Source organism: Onychomys torridus, chromosome 13, assembly GCF_903995425.1.
Source record: "Onychomys torridus chromosome 13, mOncTor1.1, whole genome shotgun sequence".
Lineage (NCBI taxonomy): Eukaryota > Metazoa > Chordata > Mammalia > Rodentia > Cricetidae > Onychomys > Onychomys torridus.
The window spans coordinates 25,217,534-25,237,355 of NC_050455.1; the positions used below are offsets into that span (position 1 = coordinate 25,217,534).

The window sequence follows — 19,822 nt, forward strand, 5'->3', positions numbered from 1 at the left end:
ATGTAATCTCAGGGATCCAACTCAGGTCTGCAAGCTTGGGGGGCAAACACCCTTACCCAGTGGGCTCTCGACAGCTCCTACATTGTTTTGTATGTACAAGAATGTTATCATTGAGAAAAAACAAAGATCTGACATGGAGGCATTCTTGTGCCTCTTTCATCCCATTTCACCAAGACCTGGGCCTACAGAATGTGCCCCCTCATTCAGACCCTGGGTGACCGGCTACAGTTTTCTCTTTGGGATCCACGTTTTTGTACGAGGAGAGGTGACCAACTTTGCCACTGGCTGCGTGTCCTTGTCCAAAAAAAAAAAAAAAAAAAATCCTTTTCATGCCTTCTTCTGGTGGCTGCAGAAGGAACATTCGAGTCATGCCCAGCTGGGGTCTTGGTTGGGACGGCCAGTCTCAAGGCTCCCTGTGCAAGCTCTGGGACCCTCTCTTCCGGCTGGTGGTCAGGATGAGGTACTCATATGCCCCGAAAAAGAAGAGTCGTGTGACCTTGGAAAAGTCCCTTCCTCCTTCAGCAAAGTAGCAGTGGGATCGGGTACCTCCTTCTGACGCCGATGGCGACTAAACAAAGTGGACGACACGTGGCTTTGGGCACTTACTGATCTTCCAAGTCCCAGGCGCACAGGGCACCAGGGGCCGATTTTGGGGCCTTGGCAGAGGAGCATCTAGAACCCGCGCCCAAACTCTCGCGAGATCTCCTCTCGGTGCCTCGCGACGTCATCCCCTCCGCGGCCGTGGCTGCGCCGGCGCCGGCACGTAAAGTCCTCGGCAGGGGCGGCCCGTATCCCTCCGCCGCCGGCCCGGCCCGGCCCGGCCCTCCCTCCCTCCCTGGCCCGCCAATCCCGGAGCCTCCCGACCTGCCCCTCGGCCTGGGCCCACCCCGCGCTCCGGCGGCCCCACCCCGGCGGCGCCGCCCGCCCGCCCGCGCGTCTCTTAGTCCACCTGCACCAGGCAGGAAAGCAGGCTTCCCCGGCCCCGCGACCGTGAGGCGCTCGGCGAGCCCGGAGTCAGGGCGCTCTTCCTCCCCCGGCGGAGGGATCCACGGCGGCCGAGGAGGCGGCGCTGAGCCTACGAGGAAGAGGCAGCTACGGCGGCGGGGGCTGTGGCCGCAGCGCATAAAGGGGCCGCCGTCGGGTGATGCGGTGACCGCTGCGGCAGGCCCAGAAGCTGAGCGGGCCTCGGCCCTCAGCTCGTCGGATCCGCGCTTCGGAGCTCCCGGTCTTCTCGGGCCGCCCCGCGGCCGCTCGGGCGGTCTCAGGGCCCCCTCGCCCCTTCCCCGTCCCTCCCCCGTCCCCGTCCCCGCCCCGGGGGCCGTCGTCGCCGTTTCCCCACCATGGCTCTGAAGAGAATCCACAAGGTAAGCGGCCGGGCTGTTGCTGCGGGGATGGGCCGCGGGGCGAGCCGGCGGAGTCGGCTGCGGCCTGCACTTCCCGCGGTCGCCTCCGCTGGGCTCGCGGCGTCTGGTTCCCGCTGCCGGCGCCGGCCTCACGGGGCGGCCTTCACACCCCACTCCCAGAGATGGCGGCCGCGAAGGCCGGAGCGCGGGGGACCTCCCCGACGCCTCGCCAGGCCTCCTCCCGGCCTGGGACTGGCTGCTCTCTAGGGCTATTGTCCGGCCGCGAAGGGGACTTGGGACGGCGCGGGGAGGGGCGGCGGTGGGGGGAGCGGCTGGGGCGTTGGGCGGCCCCTGGGATCGGAGGCCGATCGGGCTGCTCGTCCTATCTCTGCCCCCCTACTCTGGCGCCCTTCCCTGAGCTGCCCGAGCTCGAGGACCTAGACAGGCCGCCCAAGGGGGCCCATTTCTGCCCGATCCACGACGGTTTCCTTGATGGAGTTCACTTAGCTCTTGGGCAGCTAGCTTGCACACCGACGTCCGCCTTACTGGTGTAGAAAGTGGAGTAGAAAGTCAGAGGGAAGGAAACGCTACTCCGGAGGAAGGGGGGAATTAAGTGGAGAAGCGTGTCATTCCTTGGGGTTGCCGTATGTTGTCGGAAATAATGAACCCCCCTCCGTTTTGCAGGATCGGGTCTAGCGGAACAAACTGTTTGCCTGGTAGGGTAGAAGCCAGTCAGTTCAGAAAACCGAACGTTGAAAACCGCCTTTCACAGACTTATCCCAAAATCATTTTAACGCTAAAATTAGATGATATGTTCGTCAAGACTCCTAATTTGGAAGGGGTTTTACTCGGTTTTTGGTTAGAAATAATTTCTTAGTTCTTTTAAGTGAAAGGTTATCCGTTTGGTTATTGATAAGATTTGACACTGTAAGGAGACCATAGGCTTAGCTTACACTTTAGGGTTTTGTTTTGTTTTGTTTTTTTCTCCCTAATATGAACGTCTTAGAGTCACTATTTTTTCCTTGGACGTAAGAAGTCATCCAATATGAGTTTTGTTTGGTGTTTTATTTGGCTCCTCAGATGGGCCATAGTAAGTCTTTACCTTCTTAGTAAGTGGTAGGACCTGGGATTACCTGATGGAATGGGGCTACGAAGAAGAGTGGAGAACGAAGTCAAATGCAGATTGAAAGATGGAACATCCAGCGGTTGGTCCTCATTTTATTCCTCAAGACTTGGAATGTGGAATTAATTCCATTCCCTACTGCAGATTAGCACCTTACTAACTTTTGTTTTCTTTGATTTCTTAGAAATCAAAGGATAGGCTTTAGCAGTAAGTCTTGTGCTAAAATGAAGCAGGGTCTTTGATAAAAGAAATATGAACTTTAGGTAAAGATCTCTTGAAAAACCATGTAAGGGATAAACATCCAGGTAATGTGTATATGTATTTTTTATTGTTGGTCGTGTCTCCCAGCACCCCCCCCCCCCCAGCCCAGGTTGTCCTGGAACGCTTCTTTGTAGTTCAAGCTGGCCTCGAACTCACAGAGATCCACCTGCCTCCTGCCAAAAGTGAGCGCCACCGATGCCCAGCATAAGTTACGTTTCTAATTCTAAGATTAGCAGTCTTACAGAGACTAATGGGAAGTTATCAATTTGAAATGCTGTTTGAGTTATACCTATATAAGATTGTCCCCTTAAGCTGGGAGAGAAAGTGAGGTCTTGTGTTTTTTTGTTGTTTTGTTTTGGTTTGGTTTTTCGAGACAGTTTCTCTGTAGCTTTGGAGCCTGTCCTGGACTAGCTCTGTAGACCAGGCTGGCCTCAAACTCACAGAGATCCACCTGCCTCTGCCTCCCGAGTGCTGGGATTACAGGTGTGCGCCACCACCACCCGGCGAGAAAGTGAGTTTGATGTGTGATAATTTATAGAGATACTTAAATATTTATTTTAATTTTTTTAAAGGTAGGGTCTTCCTAGCTCTATTGCTTGTAACTTACTATGGTGTAGACCAGGCTGACGTCAAACTCCAAGACCTATCTGCCTCCGGAGTACTGATATTAAACCAGTGAGTTAATAGCTTTTAGTGTTTGTATTAATATCTGCTGTAGAGACTTATCCAGCGAGGGAGATAACACTTGACTCAACATTCATTTAAATCTTAGAATAATGTTTGCCCCCAGCAATATCGTTTCTGTTGTTGTGTTTTGAGATAGGCTGTCACTTGTATTCAGGCTGGGATTGATCCTAAGTACTGGGATTCAGGCATATACCACCACACCTGCCTTCACTAAATCTTTTTGCACAGTACTGGGGATTGAATCCAGGATCTTAAATATGTATGCTAAGGCAAACACTCTACCATTGAACTACATACCCAGTTCTCATAAATCTTTAAAAAGGAAAGCAGGTTTAGAAATGTTCATTTGACCTGGTGTGTGTGTGTGTGTGTGTGTGTGTGTGTGTGTGTGTGTGTGTGTTTCAACAACAGCCCTCACTCGAATTAGAGGATAACTGTGAAGTCTGTCCTTTTACCTTTCCATGGGTCCTAGGAATTTGACCCATTGTTCTTTGAAACAGGGTTTCACTGCCTCTACCTCCTAAGTGCTGGGCTTAAAAGGCATGTGCCACCCAACCTCCAGCTGTTTGTTTTGTTTTGTTTTTTAATACTTTTTAAAAGATTGATGTATTTTACTTTATGAATGTTTTGCTTTCATGTATGTATGTGCTCACAGCATATGCCTGTTGGATCACCTGGAATTGGTGTTACAGGTAGTTGTGAGCCACCATTCAGGAGTTGGGAATCCAACCTGGGTCCTCAGCAAGAGCAAAAGTGCTCTTAACATGGGCTGGAGAAATGGCTCAGAGGTTAAGAGCACTGGCTGCTCTTCCAGAGGTCCTGAGTTCAATTCCCAGCAACCACATGGTGACTCACAACATGAGATCTGGCACACAGGCAGAACACTGTATACTTAATACACACTAAATAAACCTTTTTTAAAAAAATGCTCTTAACAGCCCAGCTATCTCTAGCCCCCAGCTGTTTTCATGATACAGGGTTGTATGTATTCCAAACTGGCTTGAAACTATGTATGGGGGCACGACCTTGAATTTATGCTCCTTAGCCCCTACCTCCTAAATACTAGAATCGTAAGCATGTGCCACAAGAAACACTTGTGTGTAGGCAAGGAACACTCTGCCACCTCAGCTGCATTCTTAGCTCAGTAGCTTGAATTTTTTTATATATGTATCCCTCCATCCCCATTTTATAACTTTAATTGAGGTCAAGTATGGCTTGACTTCTCTTAGACTGCCAAAGACTAGAAAAACCCTTTTTTATTTTCATCAGAATTATTGTGAAAACAAAAGCAGAAGTAGGGTTTTCAAACTCGTGTGTGTGTGTGTGTGTGTGTGTGTGTGTGTGTGTGTGTGTGGTATAGTTTACATTAAATGATAGGCTTAATGGATGCAGATAAAACCATTCCTGTCTTATCCTCAATCCTACATATCTGAACTAGAATCCCTAGAAGTCTTGCTTGGTCTTTCTAATCAGTCTTGGTGTCGAGCCATTCCTGTTGTCAATTTCTGAGAAAAGCTATTACTTAAGTACCCCTTCAACTTCAGATGTCATGAAGTGTTTTATCTGGTTCTAATAGAATTCTTACATTTTGTTTTGTTTTGTTTTTCGAGACAGAGTTTCTCTGTGTAGCTTTGCGCCTTTCCTGGATCTCACTCTGTAGACCAGGCTGGCCTCAAACTCACAGAGATATCCGTCTGGCTCTGCCTCCCGAATGCTGGGATTAAAGGCATGCACCACCACCGCCTGACAAATTCTTAAAATTTTACCATGTTTGACAAGAGTCATCTTTAAAAATTCAGTATCGGGGTTGGGGATTTAGCTCAGTGGTAGAGTGCTTGCCTAGCAAGCTCAAGGCCTGGGTCGATCCTCAGCTCAAAAAAAAAAAAAAGAAAATTCAGTATCTTCTTTGATATAGATTTTTGTCTGAATTTGGAACTTTTAGAAAATATGTATTTTTTATTCTTTGAATTTCATACATGCATAGTCTGTTTTGGTCAAATTACAGCACTTTTTATTTTCACTGAGCTATAGACCACAAGTCCTGGAAAAAGCTTTTGATGGGTATTATTTTGATGGATATCTTAGAGATTCCTGAGCCACTCTTTAAGCAAAATTTGCCACAGAAGCACATTATGAACAGTATGGTTCTGGCAGGGATTTTAATCGTGTGTGTGTGTGTGTGTGTGTGTGTGTGTGTGTGTGTGTGTGTGTGTGTCTTGTCTGTCTGTCTACACCAAATGGCCTTCTATGTTTTAGGTTTGTGCTGACTTTTATAGGTCTTTAGCTTGGGTTTTGATGCTTTGAGTGCCTGCCTGCCTCATCTAGCACCACCCCCAGCCCTTTTCCAGTTGGCTGCATCTCATCTGTTGTGGGCTAAGAAACCAGATCACGGAGCTTATTAAAATTGTGTCTAAAATAAGAACCAGTAGGCTCTGAGTGAAGAGGGCTTCATGTGTTCTGTGAACTGTATGGTCTCTTTGGCTGATCAAAGACCTTTTTGACTTCCTGTTTTTCCTTTTACCTTCACTTGTAAAGATGCAGGTGCCCTTGTTGAAATACAGGCTTAATTTTTCTGTTTTTGAGAAGGGTAACAGGCTAACTATCTTGGTTTCTCTGGGAGTTGAAGACTGACAAAAGAGAAGCTGCTAGACCTGGGGGTGAAGCTCAATAGGTAGAGTGCTTGACTAGTTTGCAAAGCCCTGTTTCGATCCCTAGCACCTTGTTGGGTACTTCTGTAATCCCAGAACACCATGTGGTGACTGGAGGATCAGAAGTTCAAGGTCATCCTCAGCTATATGTTAAATTTGAGGCCAGTCTGGGATATAGAAGATTATTATTTTTTTTTTTTTTGTTTTGTTTTTTTTTTTTTTTTTTCAAGACAGGGTTTCTCTGTAGCTTTGGAGCCTGTCTTGGACTAGCTCTGTAGACCAGGCTGGCCTCAAACTCACAGAGATCCACCTGCCTCTGCCTCCTGAGTGCTGGGATTACAGGTGTGCGCCACCACCACCACCTGGCAAGATTCTTTCTTAATAAATGAGCAAGCTAGAATACTTTATTATTTTAATAGTGTCTTGATAGTTACAGTTTTGAAACAAAGTAATGCCATCATTGATCTGTATTTAAGGCAAGCTCTAAGACCTCAAGGAGACAAAACAAAGTTCTCAAATAAAAGTTTTGAACTCAAGGTCAGACAGGTAACTAACTAAAGTGATAAAGGAGAATGAGGGATCTAGAAAATAGGGCACCTGCTACCTATCTCCCTTTAAATGTTGCTGTTGCCAAGATCTGTGGATAGTATTGGCAGATAGATAATCCTCTGTGTGTGTGTGTGTGTGTGTGTGTGTGTGTGTGTGTGGAGAGGTTACTGTACAGCTTTGTTTGACTGGTCTGGAACTTGCTATGTACACCAGGCTGGCCTGGAATTAACAGAAATCTGCCTGCCTGCTGGGTGGGTAGTATTATGGCGAGTTCTAAATTACTAATTTAAAAATATTACTTAAAAATAATATTGGCCATATAGGGATAATTCAAGATAAAATGTTTGCCACTCCACTTACTCTTCAGTATCTCAGAAAATAAGTGATATTGTGCTAGAAATGTATGCTATGTGTTACATTAATGTTATTAGAGGTAAGGGTTGAGTAATTTTTGACAAAATGATGAACAAATGAGCAAATATTCCTGTGGAATACTGAGTACTCTTAGCATATGTGGTTGGATTCCTGCCTTGGAAAGCAGACATAGCTTACTCCAAAAGATAAACTTTATGATAAAGTTTTTTGGAAAGTCTCCTCCCCTCATTAGACAAAGATTCTTAGATGGGTGTAGTCCCAGCTAAACTGAGAGACTGAGGCAGAAGAAATGCTTGAGTCCAGGAGTCTAGGATCAATGTGGGAAACATTAAGAACCCATTTTTTAAAAAATAAAACAACTGTTAGCATAGCCAAGTCCTGGAACACATTCCTAGTGCATGCTTGGTTCATGCCTATCCATAACAGTAAAGTCTCTTCAGTGTGTATTTTTGTTTTGTTTTTTTTTTGAGAGAAGAGTTTCTCTGTAATAGTCCTGGCTGTCCTGGAACTCACTGAGATCTTTGCCTCCCAAGTGCTGAGATTAAAGGCGTGCACCATCACTTTCCAAGCCTTGTTTTTTTTTTTTGTTTGTTTGTTTTGTTTTTTTGAGACAGGGTCTCTTATGAAGTCCTGGCTGAGGTAGAACTCACAGAGATCCTCCTGTCTCTGCTCCCCAAGTGCTGGGATTAAAGATGTGGGCCACACATAATTGTTTTACTGAGGAATAAGAAGTATTGGAAGAAAGGTCATTTTAAGTGTGAATCTGAGTGATAAGGGCTAGTTTTGATCTTACAATTCTGAATATTGTAATCAGAGAGATGGCTGCTGAAATATCCTAGGTCGTTCCAGGACAGGAATTCCTAAATGATGATGCATGCTGATGACAGAAGTATTAGAGCCCTCATTTTGGAAATGCAGGTGTACACTTGTTTTTTCTGTACAAATAAAGTTTTGATGGTTTATAACGTAAGGAAATAAACTCCCATTTGTTCTGTCTAGAGCGTAACATGAGATACCACGTAATAGATTTGTAATACTAACACAGCAACATACTCTAGGGTTGCTATCTGACAAGGCAGTATGACTTGATTAGCAAGACTAGAGTTAAAAGCACTGGCTACACTTCCAGAACACCAGGGTTTGATTCCCAGTACCCACATGGCAGCTTATATTGTCTGTAACTCCAGGTTCAGGCACACACAGTGCAGACATACATAGAGACAAAACACATTTTTTTTTTTTTTTTTCCTTTTTTGAGACAGTTTCTCTGTTACAGCTCTGGCTGTCCTGGAACTTGCTTGCTTTGTAGACCAGGCTGGTCTCAAACTCCCAGAGTGCTGGAATTAAAGGTGTGCACCACCACTGCTCCTCTCAAAACATAAAAAAATTAACAACAAAAAAAGGCTGGATAGCAAACTGAGTTTTTCTTTGTCCTTTCTGATTTTTACTTTATATTATGGGTATTTTGCCTGCATTTACATCTGTGTACCAAACCACATGCATGTAGTGCTTGTGGAGGCCAGAAGAGAGTGTCTCATCCCCTGGAACTATAGGAACATAGTGAGTGCTGGGAATCTAACCCTAGAAGAACAACAACCAGTGAATGCTCTTGACTGCTGAGCCACTTCTCCAGCCTCCTGAAGATACTTGAAAATTTTCCTGTGGGCCAGGCGGTGGTGGTGCAGGCCTTTAATCTCAGCACTCAGGAGGCAGAGCTAGGTGGATCTATAAATTCAAGGCTAGCCTGGTGGGGGGGGGAAGGGGGGGAGGGAGGAATAGATAGATAGATAGATAGATAGATAGATCCAGGACAGGCATCAAAACTACATAGAGAAACAAAACAAAACAAAATTTTTTTTTTTTTCCTTTGAAGCCAGATGGCACACACCTTTAATCCCACACTTGGGAGACAAAGGCAGGCGAATCTCTTAAGTTCAAAACCAGCCTGGTCTACAAAGTAAGTTCCAGGACAGTCAGGGCTAAGAGAAACCCTGTCTCGAAAAAGCAACAAAATAATAATAGTAATAATTAAATAAAAGTTTCCTCTGACTTGAATTAAGTCTTTATTTTCCTTTTGGAGAGGGAACAGCATCAGGGATTGAACCAGGGCATCAGGCATCAAGCATATGAAGCACTCCCTTTGCCAGTGAACTACAGCCCTAACCCTTGAATTGTGTACTGCTTGTTTATTTTCAGACAGTTGCTCAGGCTGGCCTTTAACTCTCGAGCTTCCTAAGTGCTAGGATACAAGCATGATACATTATGCCCAGCTTACTTGAATTTTTTTTTTTTTTTTAAGATTTATTTTTTTTTGGGGGGGGGGGCCAGCAGTGTTAGCACACACTTTTAGTCTCACCCAGCACTTGGGAGGCAGAGGCAGATGGGTCCTCAAGTTCCAGGATAGCCAGGGCTACACAGAGAAACCCTGTCTCAAAAAAACCAAAAGAAAAAAAAAAAGATTTAATTGCGGGGGGGGGGGGGGGGGGCTGGCTGAATGTGGTAGCTTAGTCCTTTAATCCTAGTATTCTAGAGGGAGGCAGAGACAGGTGGATCTCTGAGTCAGAGGTCAGCTTAGTCTACATAGCAAGTTCCAGGGCAGCTGGGACTAACAGAGAGACCCTGTCTCCAAAAAAAAAAAAAAAAAGGAAGAAAGAAGGGGGGGGTGGAAATCCCTTATTTATTTTGGTTTTCCCTGGTCTTGAACTCACAGAGATCCACTTTCCTCTGCCTCTGAATGCTGGGATGTACCACCATGCTAGTCTATTTTGTTATGTTTGTACATAGAGTTTCATGTAGCCCATGTTGACCTCATACTCAACTATGTATCCCAGACTGACTGAATTCCTTTTTCTGCTTCCACCTGTGCTGGACTTACTGGATGTACCACCACACGTGACAACTTTTCTGGTTTTCTTGAATCTTGGCCTTTTGATCTTCATGGGAATAAATGCCACATATCCTGCAGTCTCGAGATTTAAAAAACAAAACAAAACAAAAAAGTGAAAAGTGGTTGGTGATTTAAGAATACATAAAAGTCATGTTTTGTTTTGTTTTTGAGGCAGGGTCTCAGTATGTTGCCCTGGCTGTCCTGGTACTCACTATGTAGACCAAGCTGGCCTCTTAACTCACTCACACCTATCTGCCCACCTCTCTTTGCCTTCTGAGCACTGGAGCTAAAGGTGTGCATCAGTATGCCCAGCTCATTTCTGAATTTCCCCCTAATATTTTTTGTTTGTTTTGGTTTCTTTCTTTCTTTTTTTGAGACAAGGTAGTTTTAGTGCCTGTCGTGATCTCACTCTGTAGACCAGGCTGGCCTCGAACTCACAGAGATCTGTCAGGCTCTGCCTCCCTAGGGCTGCGATTTAAGGTGTGTGCCACTAGTGCTGGGCCCCCCTCCTAATAATTTATATGCACCATGTGCATGACTGGTGCCCCCAAACGCCAGAAGAGGACATCAGATCCCCTAAAACTATTTACATTTGTGAGCCTCCATGTAGGTTCTGGAAACCAAACCTACATCCTCTGGAAGAACAGCTAGTGTTCTTAACTCCTGAGCCATCTCTTCAGCCCCTAATTTTGTTACTGTGTTTTGTTTTTTAGATAAGAGTCTCACCATGTGGCCTTGGCTGGCTTAACCCACAGTAGATCCTGTCTCTGCCTCCTGAGTGCTGGGATTAAAGGTGTGTGCCACCATGCTGGGCTTTATTTTGTTTGTTTGTTTTGTTTTTTGAGACAGGGTTTCTGTGTGTAGTCCTGGTTTTCTTGGAACTCACTCTGTAGACCACTTGAACTCACAGAGATCCACCTGCCACTACCTCCCAAGTGCTGGGACTAAAGGAGCGCTCTAGTACGTCTTTGTGTCTTTCTGCTTGTGGGTTCATGCATGTGAGTGTAGGTGCCTAAGGAGGCCAGCGATGTTGGAATCCCTGGAGATGGAGTTATAGGCAGATGTGTGTGCTGGAAACTAGATCAGGTCCAGTCTCTCCAGGCCCACAACAGTACACCATTTAATATCCACAGTTTAATAAAGTAACTGCTTTATCAGCCTTTGGGCTTTTTAATTTGTTTTATTTTTATGAAAATCTAAAACTCAGGCCTATAGAAAAATTGCAAATCTAGTAAAAATCTAGTGTTATTTTTCTTCAGCTGTTTCTAAGGAATCTGCTGGTATGATGTCATGACAATTTCTAGTTTTATTTTTTTATTTTTCTGAAGTAGGTTTTATTACCTGGGCTGGACTCAGGCTTGGCTCTGTAGCAGAGGATGACCTCAAATTCATGTCTCTACCTCCTAAGTGCTGGAATTAGAGAAGTATGGGCCATGCCTCCTTTAGTTGAGTTAGTTTAAGCTTTTTTCATATTTCCCTATATTAGGTTTAATTTGTTTGTCTAAGACAAGAATGTCTTTGAAGCTCAGTGTTGTGTATCTCTCTGCACCTTAGGTGGTGGGTGATTTGTTCAGTTGGCTACTTTTCATCACATCCTGTCTGTGGGGATGTTGAACCATTGCTGAGAGCTGCTTCAGTCATTTAAGTTGTCTCCCATTTTATCTCCCATCTTAGGAATACCTGTTGTCTTACATGTATTAGCTGTCTATTGCCACATAAGAAAACATGCTTAAAACATACCACACTTCCTCATGCAGGGATCTGAGAATACAGCTAGGTGCCTCCTGAGTGCAGGGTTAAAGATGTGCTCTACCTTGCCCAGTCCTAAAATTTTAATTGCATGTATGTGTTTAGTTAGGTGCCCATGAGCACGGGGTGTTAGGGAGTTGAGAACTGAACTCAGGTGCTCCTCAAGAGCAATATATTCTCTTATCTGCTTGCCATCTCTCCAACCTTCCTACTTTAAGAGTGCTTTCTCTTAAATGTAGGAGGTCCTGGGTTTAGTCTCCAGCTTCAGAGAATCACAGTTATGCTAAAGCATTGATTTGATTTGATTTTATATTTTTTGGGGTATGGATATACTCTCGTATACATACAAAGTAACAGAATCTAGACTGTGTTCCAAATTGGGCAGTTTTTTATAGTCCTACCAGCTATTATGAGAGCTCTAGTGTCTATATCTACACCATTGCTCATTATCGAAATGCACATCACAAATCACAATGACCATAGGATATCACTTGACACCCACTAGGAAAGCAGTAACTGCATAGCCATCTTCTGGCCCTGATAATGATCTGTTGGCTGTATTTTATTTAGTAGATGCTACTTCTAGAAAAAGTAGAGTGCTTATGGGGAAGGAGGAAATAATTGGTAGCTGTTTTTTGAAATTGTGTGTGTGTGTGTGTGTGTGTGTGTGTGTGTGTGTGTAATGTAGGAGCTGGAAAAGTGGCTCAGCAGTTAAGAGTACTTACACTGCTTTTCCAGAGAACCTGGGTTTGTTTGATAGCTCCTACATGGCAGTTCACAACTCTAGTTTCAGAGAGTATGACACCCTCTTATGATCGCTCTGGGTAAAACACCCATACACATAAAATAAACACACACACAAAATGTAGAAAATCATTATCTTAATGTCTTAATTTTGATTAATCATGTGACAATTTAATTTTGTACTATATATATTTTTGTGTTTTTTCCCAGAGCTGAGGACTGAACCCAGGGCCTTGAGCTTGCTAGGCAAGCGCTCTACCACTGAGCTAAATCCCAGGCGCAAGGCCCTAGGTTTGATCCTCACCTCAAAAAAAAAGGGGAAATTGTGAGTAATTAAGTTTTAAGATTTTATTATTATTACTATTAATTTTCAAGATACGGTTTCTCGTCCTGGAACTTACTTTGTAGACCAGACTGGTCTCTGAGTTCAAACTCAGAAACCACCTGCCCCTGCCTCCCTGAGTGGTGGGATTAAAGGCATTCTCAGCTATATTTAGAGGGGGGGCGGAGTGTGAGTGTATATCTTGAGACAGGGTTTCTCTGTGTAGCTTTGCCTGTCCTGGAACTCCTTCTGTAGACTAGGCTGGCCTCGAACTCACAGGGATTCACTTGCCTCTGCCTCCCGAGTGCTGGGTTATTTTTAAAATTTTAAATTACATTTTATTTAGTTTATTGTATGTGGGTGCATGGGCTTATGCATGTGTCACAAAGTGCCCGTGGAGGTCAGAAGACAACTCCTGGAAGTTCTCTTCTTTCACAGTGTGGGTCAAGGTAGAGAGCTCAGGTCATTAGGCTAGGTGGGAAGCACTTTCATGCCTAACCTTTCTGAAGGTCCTCTAGTTTATCATTTTGCTTCCTTGGATTCACTAAAAATAATTCTAATGCTGAGTATGGTGACAACACACCTGCAATTCTAGCACTGGAGAAGGGGAGGCAGTAGGAATTATGAGTGTTTTGTATGAATGATATATGTGCACCATGTATGCTTGGTGCTTATGGAGTTCAAAAGAGTGGGGGATGATTGTGAGCCATCTTGTGTATGCACTGTAATATTTTGTTTTGAGGCTTGGTTTCTGTATAGCCCTAGCTGTCTTGGAACTCATTCTGTAGATCATCTGCTTTTGCCTCCCAAGTGCTGGGATTAAAGGTGTGTGCCACCATTGTGCCTGGCTACATTATAATATTTTCATGCTTCTGTTGTTACACTATAGAACACTTCTGCTTACTGCCTTTTTTGGTATTAATCCAAAAAATGCTTTGAGACCCCACAAGTAGCACTGTTTTACTTTTAGCCAGCAAAAAATGGCCTTGACCCCCAACCTTCTAGACATACTTGCATTCCCAGCAGGCCTCTGCAGGTACCAAGATTGTGGAAATTGAGTTTTAAGTTTTACCTGTGTGTATGTATATGTACCTTGGCCTGTTGCCCAAGGAGATGAGACAAGAACATTGAATTCTCTAGTACTGGGTTTACAGAGATTTGAGAGCTGCCATGTGGATGCTGGTAATTGAACCTAGGTTCTCTGCAAGAGCAGCCCAGTGCTCTTAACCTGCTGAGCCAACTCGAGGTGTGTGTGTGTGTGTGTGTGTGTGTGTGTGTGTGTGTGTGTGTGTGTATGTGTGTAGAGATAGTCTTATTCTTTAAGGCTGAAGGTGAACTTTTAGCAGTACTCTTGCCTCAGCTGGAGAGCTGGAGATAGAAGTAATGATGAGAAAGGTTAGGTTGTTTTTTTGTTTTTGTTTTTGTTTTTTGAAGCAGGGTCTTACATAGCCCAGGAAAGCATTGAACTTGTTATGTATTTTCTGGTCCTCCTGTTTCTGGGATCACAGTCTTGTGTCATCACACATGGTTTCTGTGGTGATGGGGATACAGCCCACTGCTTTTTATATACTAGGCAGTACTAAGTGACATCTCCAGCCCTTTTCATGTAGTTAAGGCTGTCCTTGAACTCCTGATCCTCTTCTTTTTTAGAGACTTTTATTTATGTGTGAGTGCTCTTATCTGCATGTACGCCTACACGACAGAAGAGGGCGTCAGATTCCACTGTAAATGGCTGTGAGCCACCATATGGTTAGTGAGAATGAACTCAAGGCCTCTGGAAGAGCAGCTCTAAGCCATCTATCTCTCCAGCCCCTGATCCTTTCTTATAATGTGAGCCACCATATCAACTTTGTCTTTCTAATTTTTTAAAAACATTTTGTTTGGGGGTGGAGATTTAGCTCAGTGGTAGAGCTAGCAAGCGCAAGGTCCTGGGTTTGGTCCTTAGCTCCAGCAAACAAACAAGCAAACAAAAACATTTTGTTTTGTTTTCAAGACAGGGTTTCTCTTTGTAACAATCCTGGCTGTCCTGGAACTAGATCTATAGACCAGTGTAGCTACAATTTCCCTGTATCCTGCTAGTCCCCAGCGGCTCAGACCCAAGTAAACTCACAGAGGCTTATATTAATTTACTTTTTGGCCATTAGCTCAGGTGTACCACTGACTAGCTCTTACACTTAAAATCACCCCCTTTTTATTAATCTATATGTTGTCACGTGTTACCTGTGTGCCATTACATGCTGCTCTGTGGCGTCTCCTGACTCAGCCTTCCTCTTCCCAGAATTCTCCTTGTCTGCTTATCCTGCCTATACTTCCTGCCTGGCTACTGGCCAATCACCCAGGTGGATCTCTGTGAGTTGGAGGCCAGCCTGATCTACAGACTGAGATCCAAGACAGGCTCCAAAACTACACTGAGAAAACCCTGTTTTGTTCTCAAAACAAAAAACAAAAAAGAAAAGGTGTATCTTAAACTGCTGTTAAGGATTAAAAAGAAAATCCTATTATTTATAATAATACATATGAATCTAAAGGACTTACTGTTAAGTTAAATACCCTAGGTGCAGACAGACCATGATATGAACTCACTTGTATATGGAATCTAAAATTCAGACTCAACTCATTTAAGTAGAGTAGAATGGGTCTCCAGGGCCTGAGGGTGGAAAGAAGTTGATCATAGTTTTTTGTTGTTTTGTTTAAGATCTTATAAAATTTATTTTTAGTTTATGTGTAGTGTGTGTCTGTGTACCATGGATATGCAGATGTCCATGGAGGCCAGAAGAGGGTGTTGGATCTGGAGTTACAGATGTTTGTAAGCTGCTCTGTTGGTGCTGGGAATTGGACCTGGGTCCTGGAAGAGCAGCTAGTGTGGCTCCTAACCACTGAACCATCTCTCTAACTCCTGCCCAAAATTTTGTTAGGTTGGAGGAATAAATATATATCTATTGAGACTGGAGAGATGGTTTAGTGGGTAAAGGTACTTGCCATTCAGATCCGGTGAGATACAAGTTTGGTCTCTAGAACCCATGTGAGAGTGGAAAGGAGAACTCAGACTTGAGTTCTTAGACTTCTACCTGTGTGCTATTGCAGGTGTACCCACATAAACACATCATACCCCTTCACATACACAATAATATAGTTGTTGTTGTTTTGTTTTGTTTTTTTTTTTTGAGACTGGGTTTCTCTGTGTAGCTTTGGAGCCTGTCCTGGAACTCTCTCTGTAGACCAGGCTAGCCTCAAACTCAGAGGTCCACCTGCCTCTGTCTCCTGAAAGATGGGATTTATGACGTGCACCACCATGACCAGCTAATTTTTGGCTTTTTGAGACAGGGTATCCTCTCTGTAGCTTTGATTGCCCTGTGTAGACTAAAGTTTCTTGGTCCCACCTGGTCCTTCCTGGTCCCGCCCAGGCAGCAGCCATTTTTATAAATAATCACTCAGAGACTTAATATTAATTACAAACTGTTTGGTCTATGGCTCAGGCTTATTGTTAGCTAGCTATTACATCTTTTATCTTATTAAAATTTTTTTCATTTTATATACCAACCCCAGTCTCCCCTCCCTCCCCTTCTCCCGCCTCCTCACCTCCCTCCCACTCTACCCCCATCCACCTCACATGGTAGTCAACAAAGTCTGGCATACCAAGTTGAAGGAGAGCCTAGCCCCTCCCCATTGTATCAAGGCTGAGCAAGGTATCCCACCACAGGGAATGGGCTCCAATAAGCCAGTTCATGCACCTGGCATAAGTCCTGGTCCTGATGCCAGGGACCCCACAAACAGATCAAGCCACACAACTGTCACCCACATTCAGTGGGTCTAGTTCAGTCCCATGCAGGTTCCCAAGCTGTCAGTCCAGAGTCAGTGAGCTCCAACTAGCACCGGTCAGCTGTCTCTGTGGGTTTCCCCATCATGATCTTGACCCCCCCCCTTTTTTTTTTTTAAATGCTGTTTATTGAAGGAGGGAGGAGGTCTTAAATACAGGCTTACAGCACAATGGGAGAACCCCAGAGGGCAGAAGTTCACTTCTGATTTTTTTTGGTTTTTTTTTTTGTGGAGCTGAGGATTGAACCCCATGCTTTGTGCTTGCTAGGCCAGCGCTGTACCACTGAGCTAAATCCCCAACCCTGCTTCTGATGTTTTACAATCTTGCATCTAAGCTGTTAACACCCAATGTGGTGGATACACAGACAAGGAGCTTCCCTTAAGCATTCAGGAGGGTGGAATCTCGCAGGGAATAGCATAGGGAGGATATCAAGGTCAAGGTCAGCAAGCAAGGCAACAGTTACCCAGAATGGGGGCCAGGACCCTACAGGTCCCCCCCCCTTTTACTAAAAAAAAATGAGCTTCTGACTTAGGTTGCGTGGGATGTCAGCAGGTCACCTTACCCGTCATGGAGACACCTGTCCAGGCCACACAGGCATTCTGTCTTAGGTTGGTGTAGCTATTACATCTTAAATTAACCCATTTCTATTAACCTATGTATTGCCACATGTCTCATAGCTTTACCTGTGTTCTATTAAATTTTGTTCCCCTAGCGGCTTAAAGCGTCTCCTTTACTCAGCCTTTTTGCATCTCTCTTGGATTTCCTACCTGGCCATATCCTGCCTTACCATAGGCCAAAACAGCTTCTTTATTAACCAATAGTAGCAACATATATTCACAGCATACAGGAAGCCCATCCCAAAGCAGTCCTGGAACTTGCTTTTGTAGACCAGGCCAGCATGGAACTCACAAAAGATCCTCCTGCCCCTACCTCTTGAGTGCTAGGATTAAAGATACGTTTGGGCCACTGTACCTGGCGCATGACCCAAGTTTGATCCTTGGGATCCACATGGTAGGAATGAAGCAACTCCTGGAAGTTGTCTTTTGACTCCATGTACACTGGTACACAGAGGATACAGTATTTTCTGATTATTTGATTAGAAACTAATGGCCATATCATACTTCGTAAATTTCTACTTTAGTCTAACTCCCTTGATGTAGGTATGAAAACTGATCTCAAGAGGCCAGTAAATTAATGTTCAAAGTTTTTTTGTTTGTTTGTTTTTTGTTTTTTGAGACAGGGTTTCTCTGTGTAGCTTTGCGCCTTTCCTGGGACTCGATTTAGAGACCAGGCTGGCCTTGAACTCACAGAGATCCACCTGCCTCTGCCTCCCGAGTGCTGGGATTACAGGCGTGCGCCACCACCGCCCGGCTAAAGTTTCTTAAGAGAATAATGTTGAGAACATCAGTGGGTATGAAGATTTAGAAAACCTTAATTTTGCCTGTTGCCTTTAAAGATGTAGAGAATATCTTTCTATAAACTTAGAAAATGGTAACTATTTACAAGTAAATTCTTACATAAAAATTGAAGCATCTGCTTAATTAATGGCAAACAGTTTATTGTGTGAAACATTTAAATTGGTAAGAAAATTGGGCAAAGTACTTCTAATTAATTTTAAGTGTTACTTTGGGGGAATGTTGGAAAATCTTTATTATAACCTTGGTACCTCAGTGGCAGAAGATCGAGGCACTGTGGGGAAGGACTTACGTAGGGCATCTAAGCCTGTGGCTTTCTGGAGGCTTTGGCTCAAATTTAAGTATTTTTTAGAGAAACACACACACACACACACACACACACACACACACACACACACACTCTCACACAAAATAGTATTTACCAAAGCATCACAAGTAGCCAGAGTAAAATAATTTCAGTTCATCAGCTAAAGAAATAATAGTTTGATACAGAGTAGCAAAGTAGGCAGCGATAGGAAAAATAGTACATAGGAAAATACATACTATAGTATTTTGATGAGAAAGAGCAGACTGTAAGGTGGCCTATGCCTGTGGTACTTGGAAAGCTGTGGCAGAAGGGTCAGGAGTTCAGTGTCAATCTTGGTTACATAAGTTTGAGGCCGGCCTAAGTTACATGTAACAGTCACCCTGCTCCAGTCTAAATGTGTTTTACTGTACTTTAAAGATTTAAGCCAGCGGGTGGTGATGAGTTCCTTTAATCCCAGCACTTGGGAGGCAAAGGCAGGCAATCTCTGAGTTCAAGAACAGCCAGGGCTAGCTACAAAGAGAAACCCTGTCTTGAGAAGCACCCCCCCCACACACACACACAAAAAGTTAGATTTGGCGCTGGAGAGAGGTGCCTTAGCGGATACTGTCTGCTCTTCCAGAGCAAGCTTCAATTCACAGCACCCAACATGGTGGCTCATAACTGTCTATAACTCCAGTTCCAGGTGCTCCAACACCCTCTTCTGGTTTCTGCAGGCACTTAATACACACATTGTGTGTGTGTGTGTGTGTGTGTGTGTACAGACAAAACACACATAAAAACAAATACAACTTTTTAATGTTGGATATTTATTATTTTCTCCTGTTGTACTTTTAAAATACGTCCTAAAATTAGTCCTTCCAGCCGGGCGGCGGTGGCACACGCCTTTAATCCCAGCACTCAGGAGACAGAGGCAGGCAGACCTTTGTGAGTTCGAGCCCAGCCTGGGCTACCAAGTGAGTTCCAGGAAAGGCGCAAAGCTACACAGAAAAACCCTGTCTCGAAAAAACAAAACAACAACAACAACAAAAAATTAGTCTTTGCCAGGCTGTAAGCGAGATCTGCATCACTGCAAAGAAAACATGAAAAAAAAAAAAAAAGCTGAGGAGAAAGAATAGATTAATTTCCTTCTTACAGTTTTTTAGATATTGCTATCCATTACCAGGCTCCAAGTTTGTGTTAAAATAGCTAAAGAGCTGACTTGTGACTTGGAGCAGCACTACAGGTAAATCAGTCGCTGAGTGCTTCAGTCAGCCTTATCATGTATCCTCTTTGGAAGTTGGAGGCAGACACTAGGACTACCATGAATCACAGTCACTCTACCACTGAGCTGAACCCCAGCTTTTGTTGGATTTGGTTGTGGTTGTTGTTTTGTTTTTTAATTTATTTTATATGCATTGGCGTGAAGGTGCCAGATTCCCTGGAACTGGAGTTATAGACAGTTGTGAGCCGCCATGTGGTTGCTGGGAATTGAACTCAGGACCTCTGGAGCCAGTACTCTTAACCTCTGAGCCATCTCTCCAGCCCCTGTTTTTGTTTTTTTACTTTCACTGAATTACCCAGACTATCCTTGAATTTCCTCATCATTCAGGCAGCCC

General features: G+C 44.2%; 1 protein-coding gene across 1 annotated transcript in view; it reads left to right on the forward strand.

Annotated features, from left to right (window-relative positions):
* Positions 1-902: 902 nt before the first annotated feature.
* The window catches only part of Ube2d2 (ubiquitin conjugating enzyme E2 D2), a 38,710-nt gene continuing 19,790 nt past the window's right edge, over positions 903-19,822 (forward strand). The window contains exon 1 of the mRNA XM_036204999.1: positions 903-1,364. Coding sequence (XP_036060892.1) covers positions 1,341-1,364 — 24 coding nt within the window. The 5' untranslated portion in view covers positions 903-1,340. The remainder of the gene's footprint in view (positions 1,365-19,822) is intronic.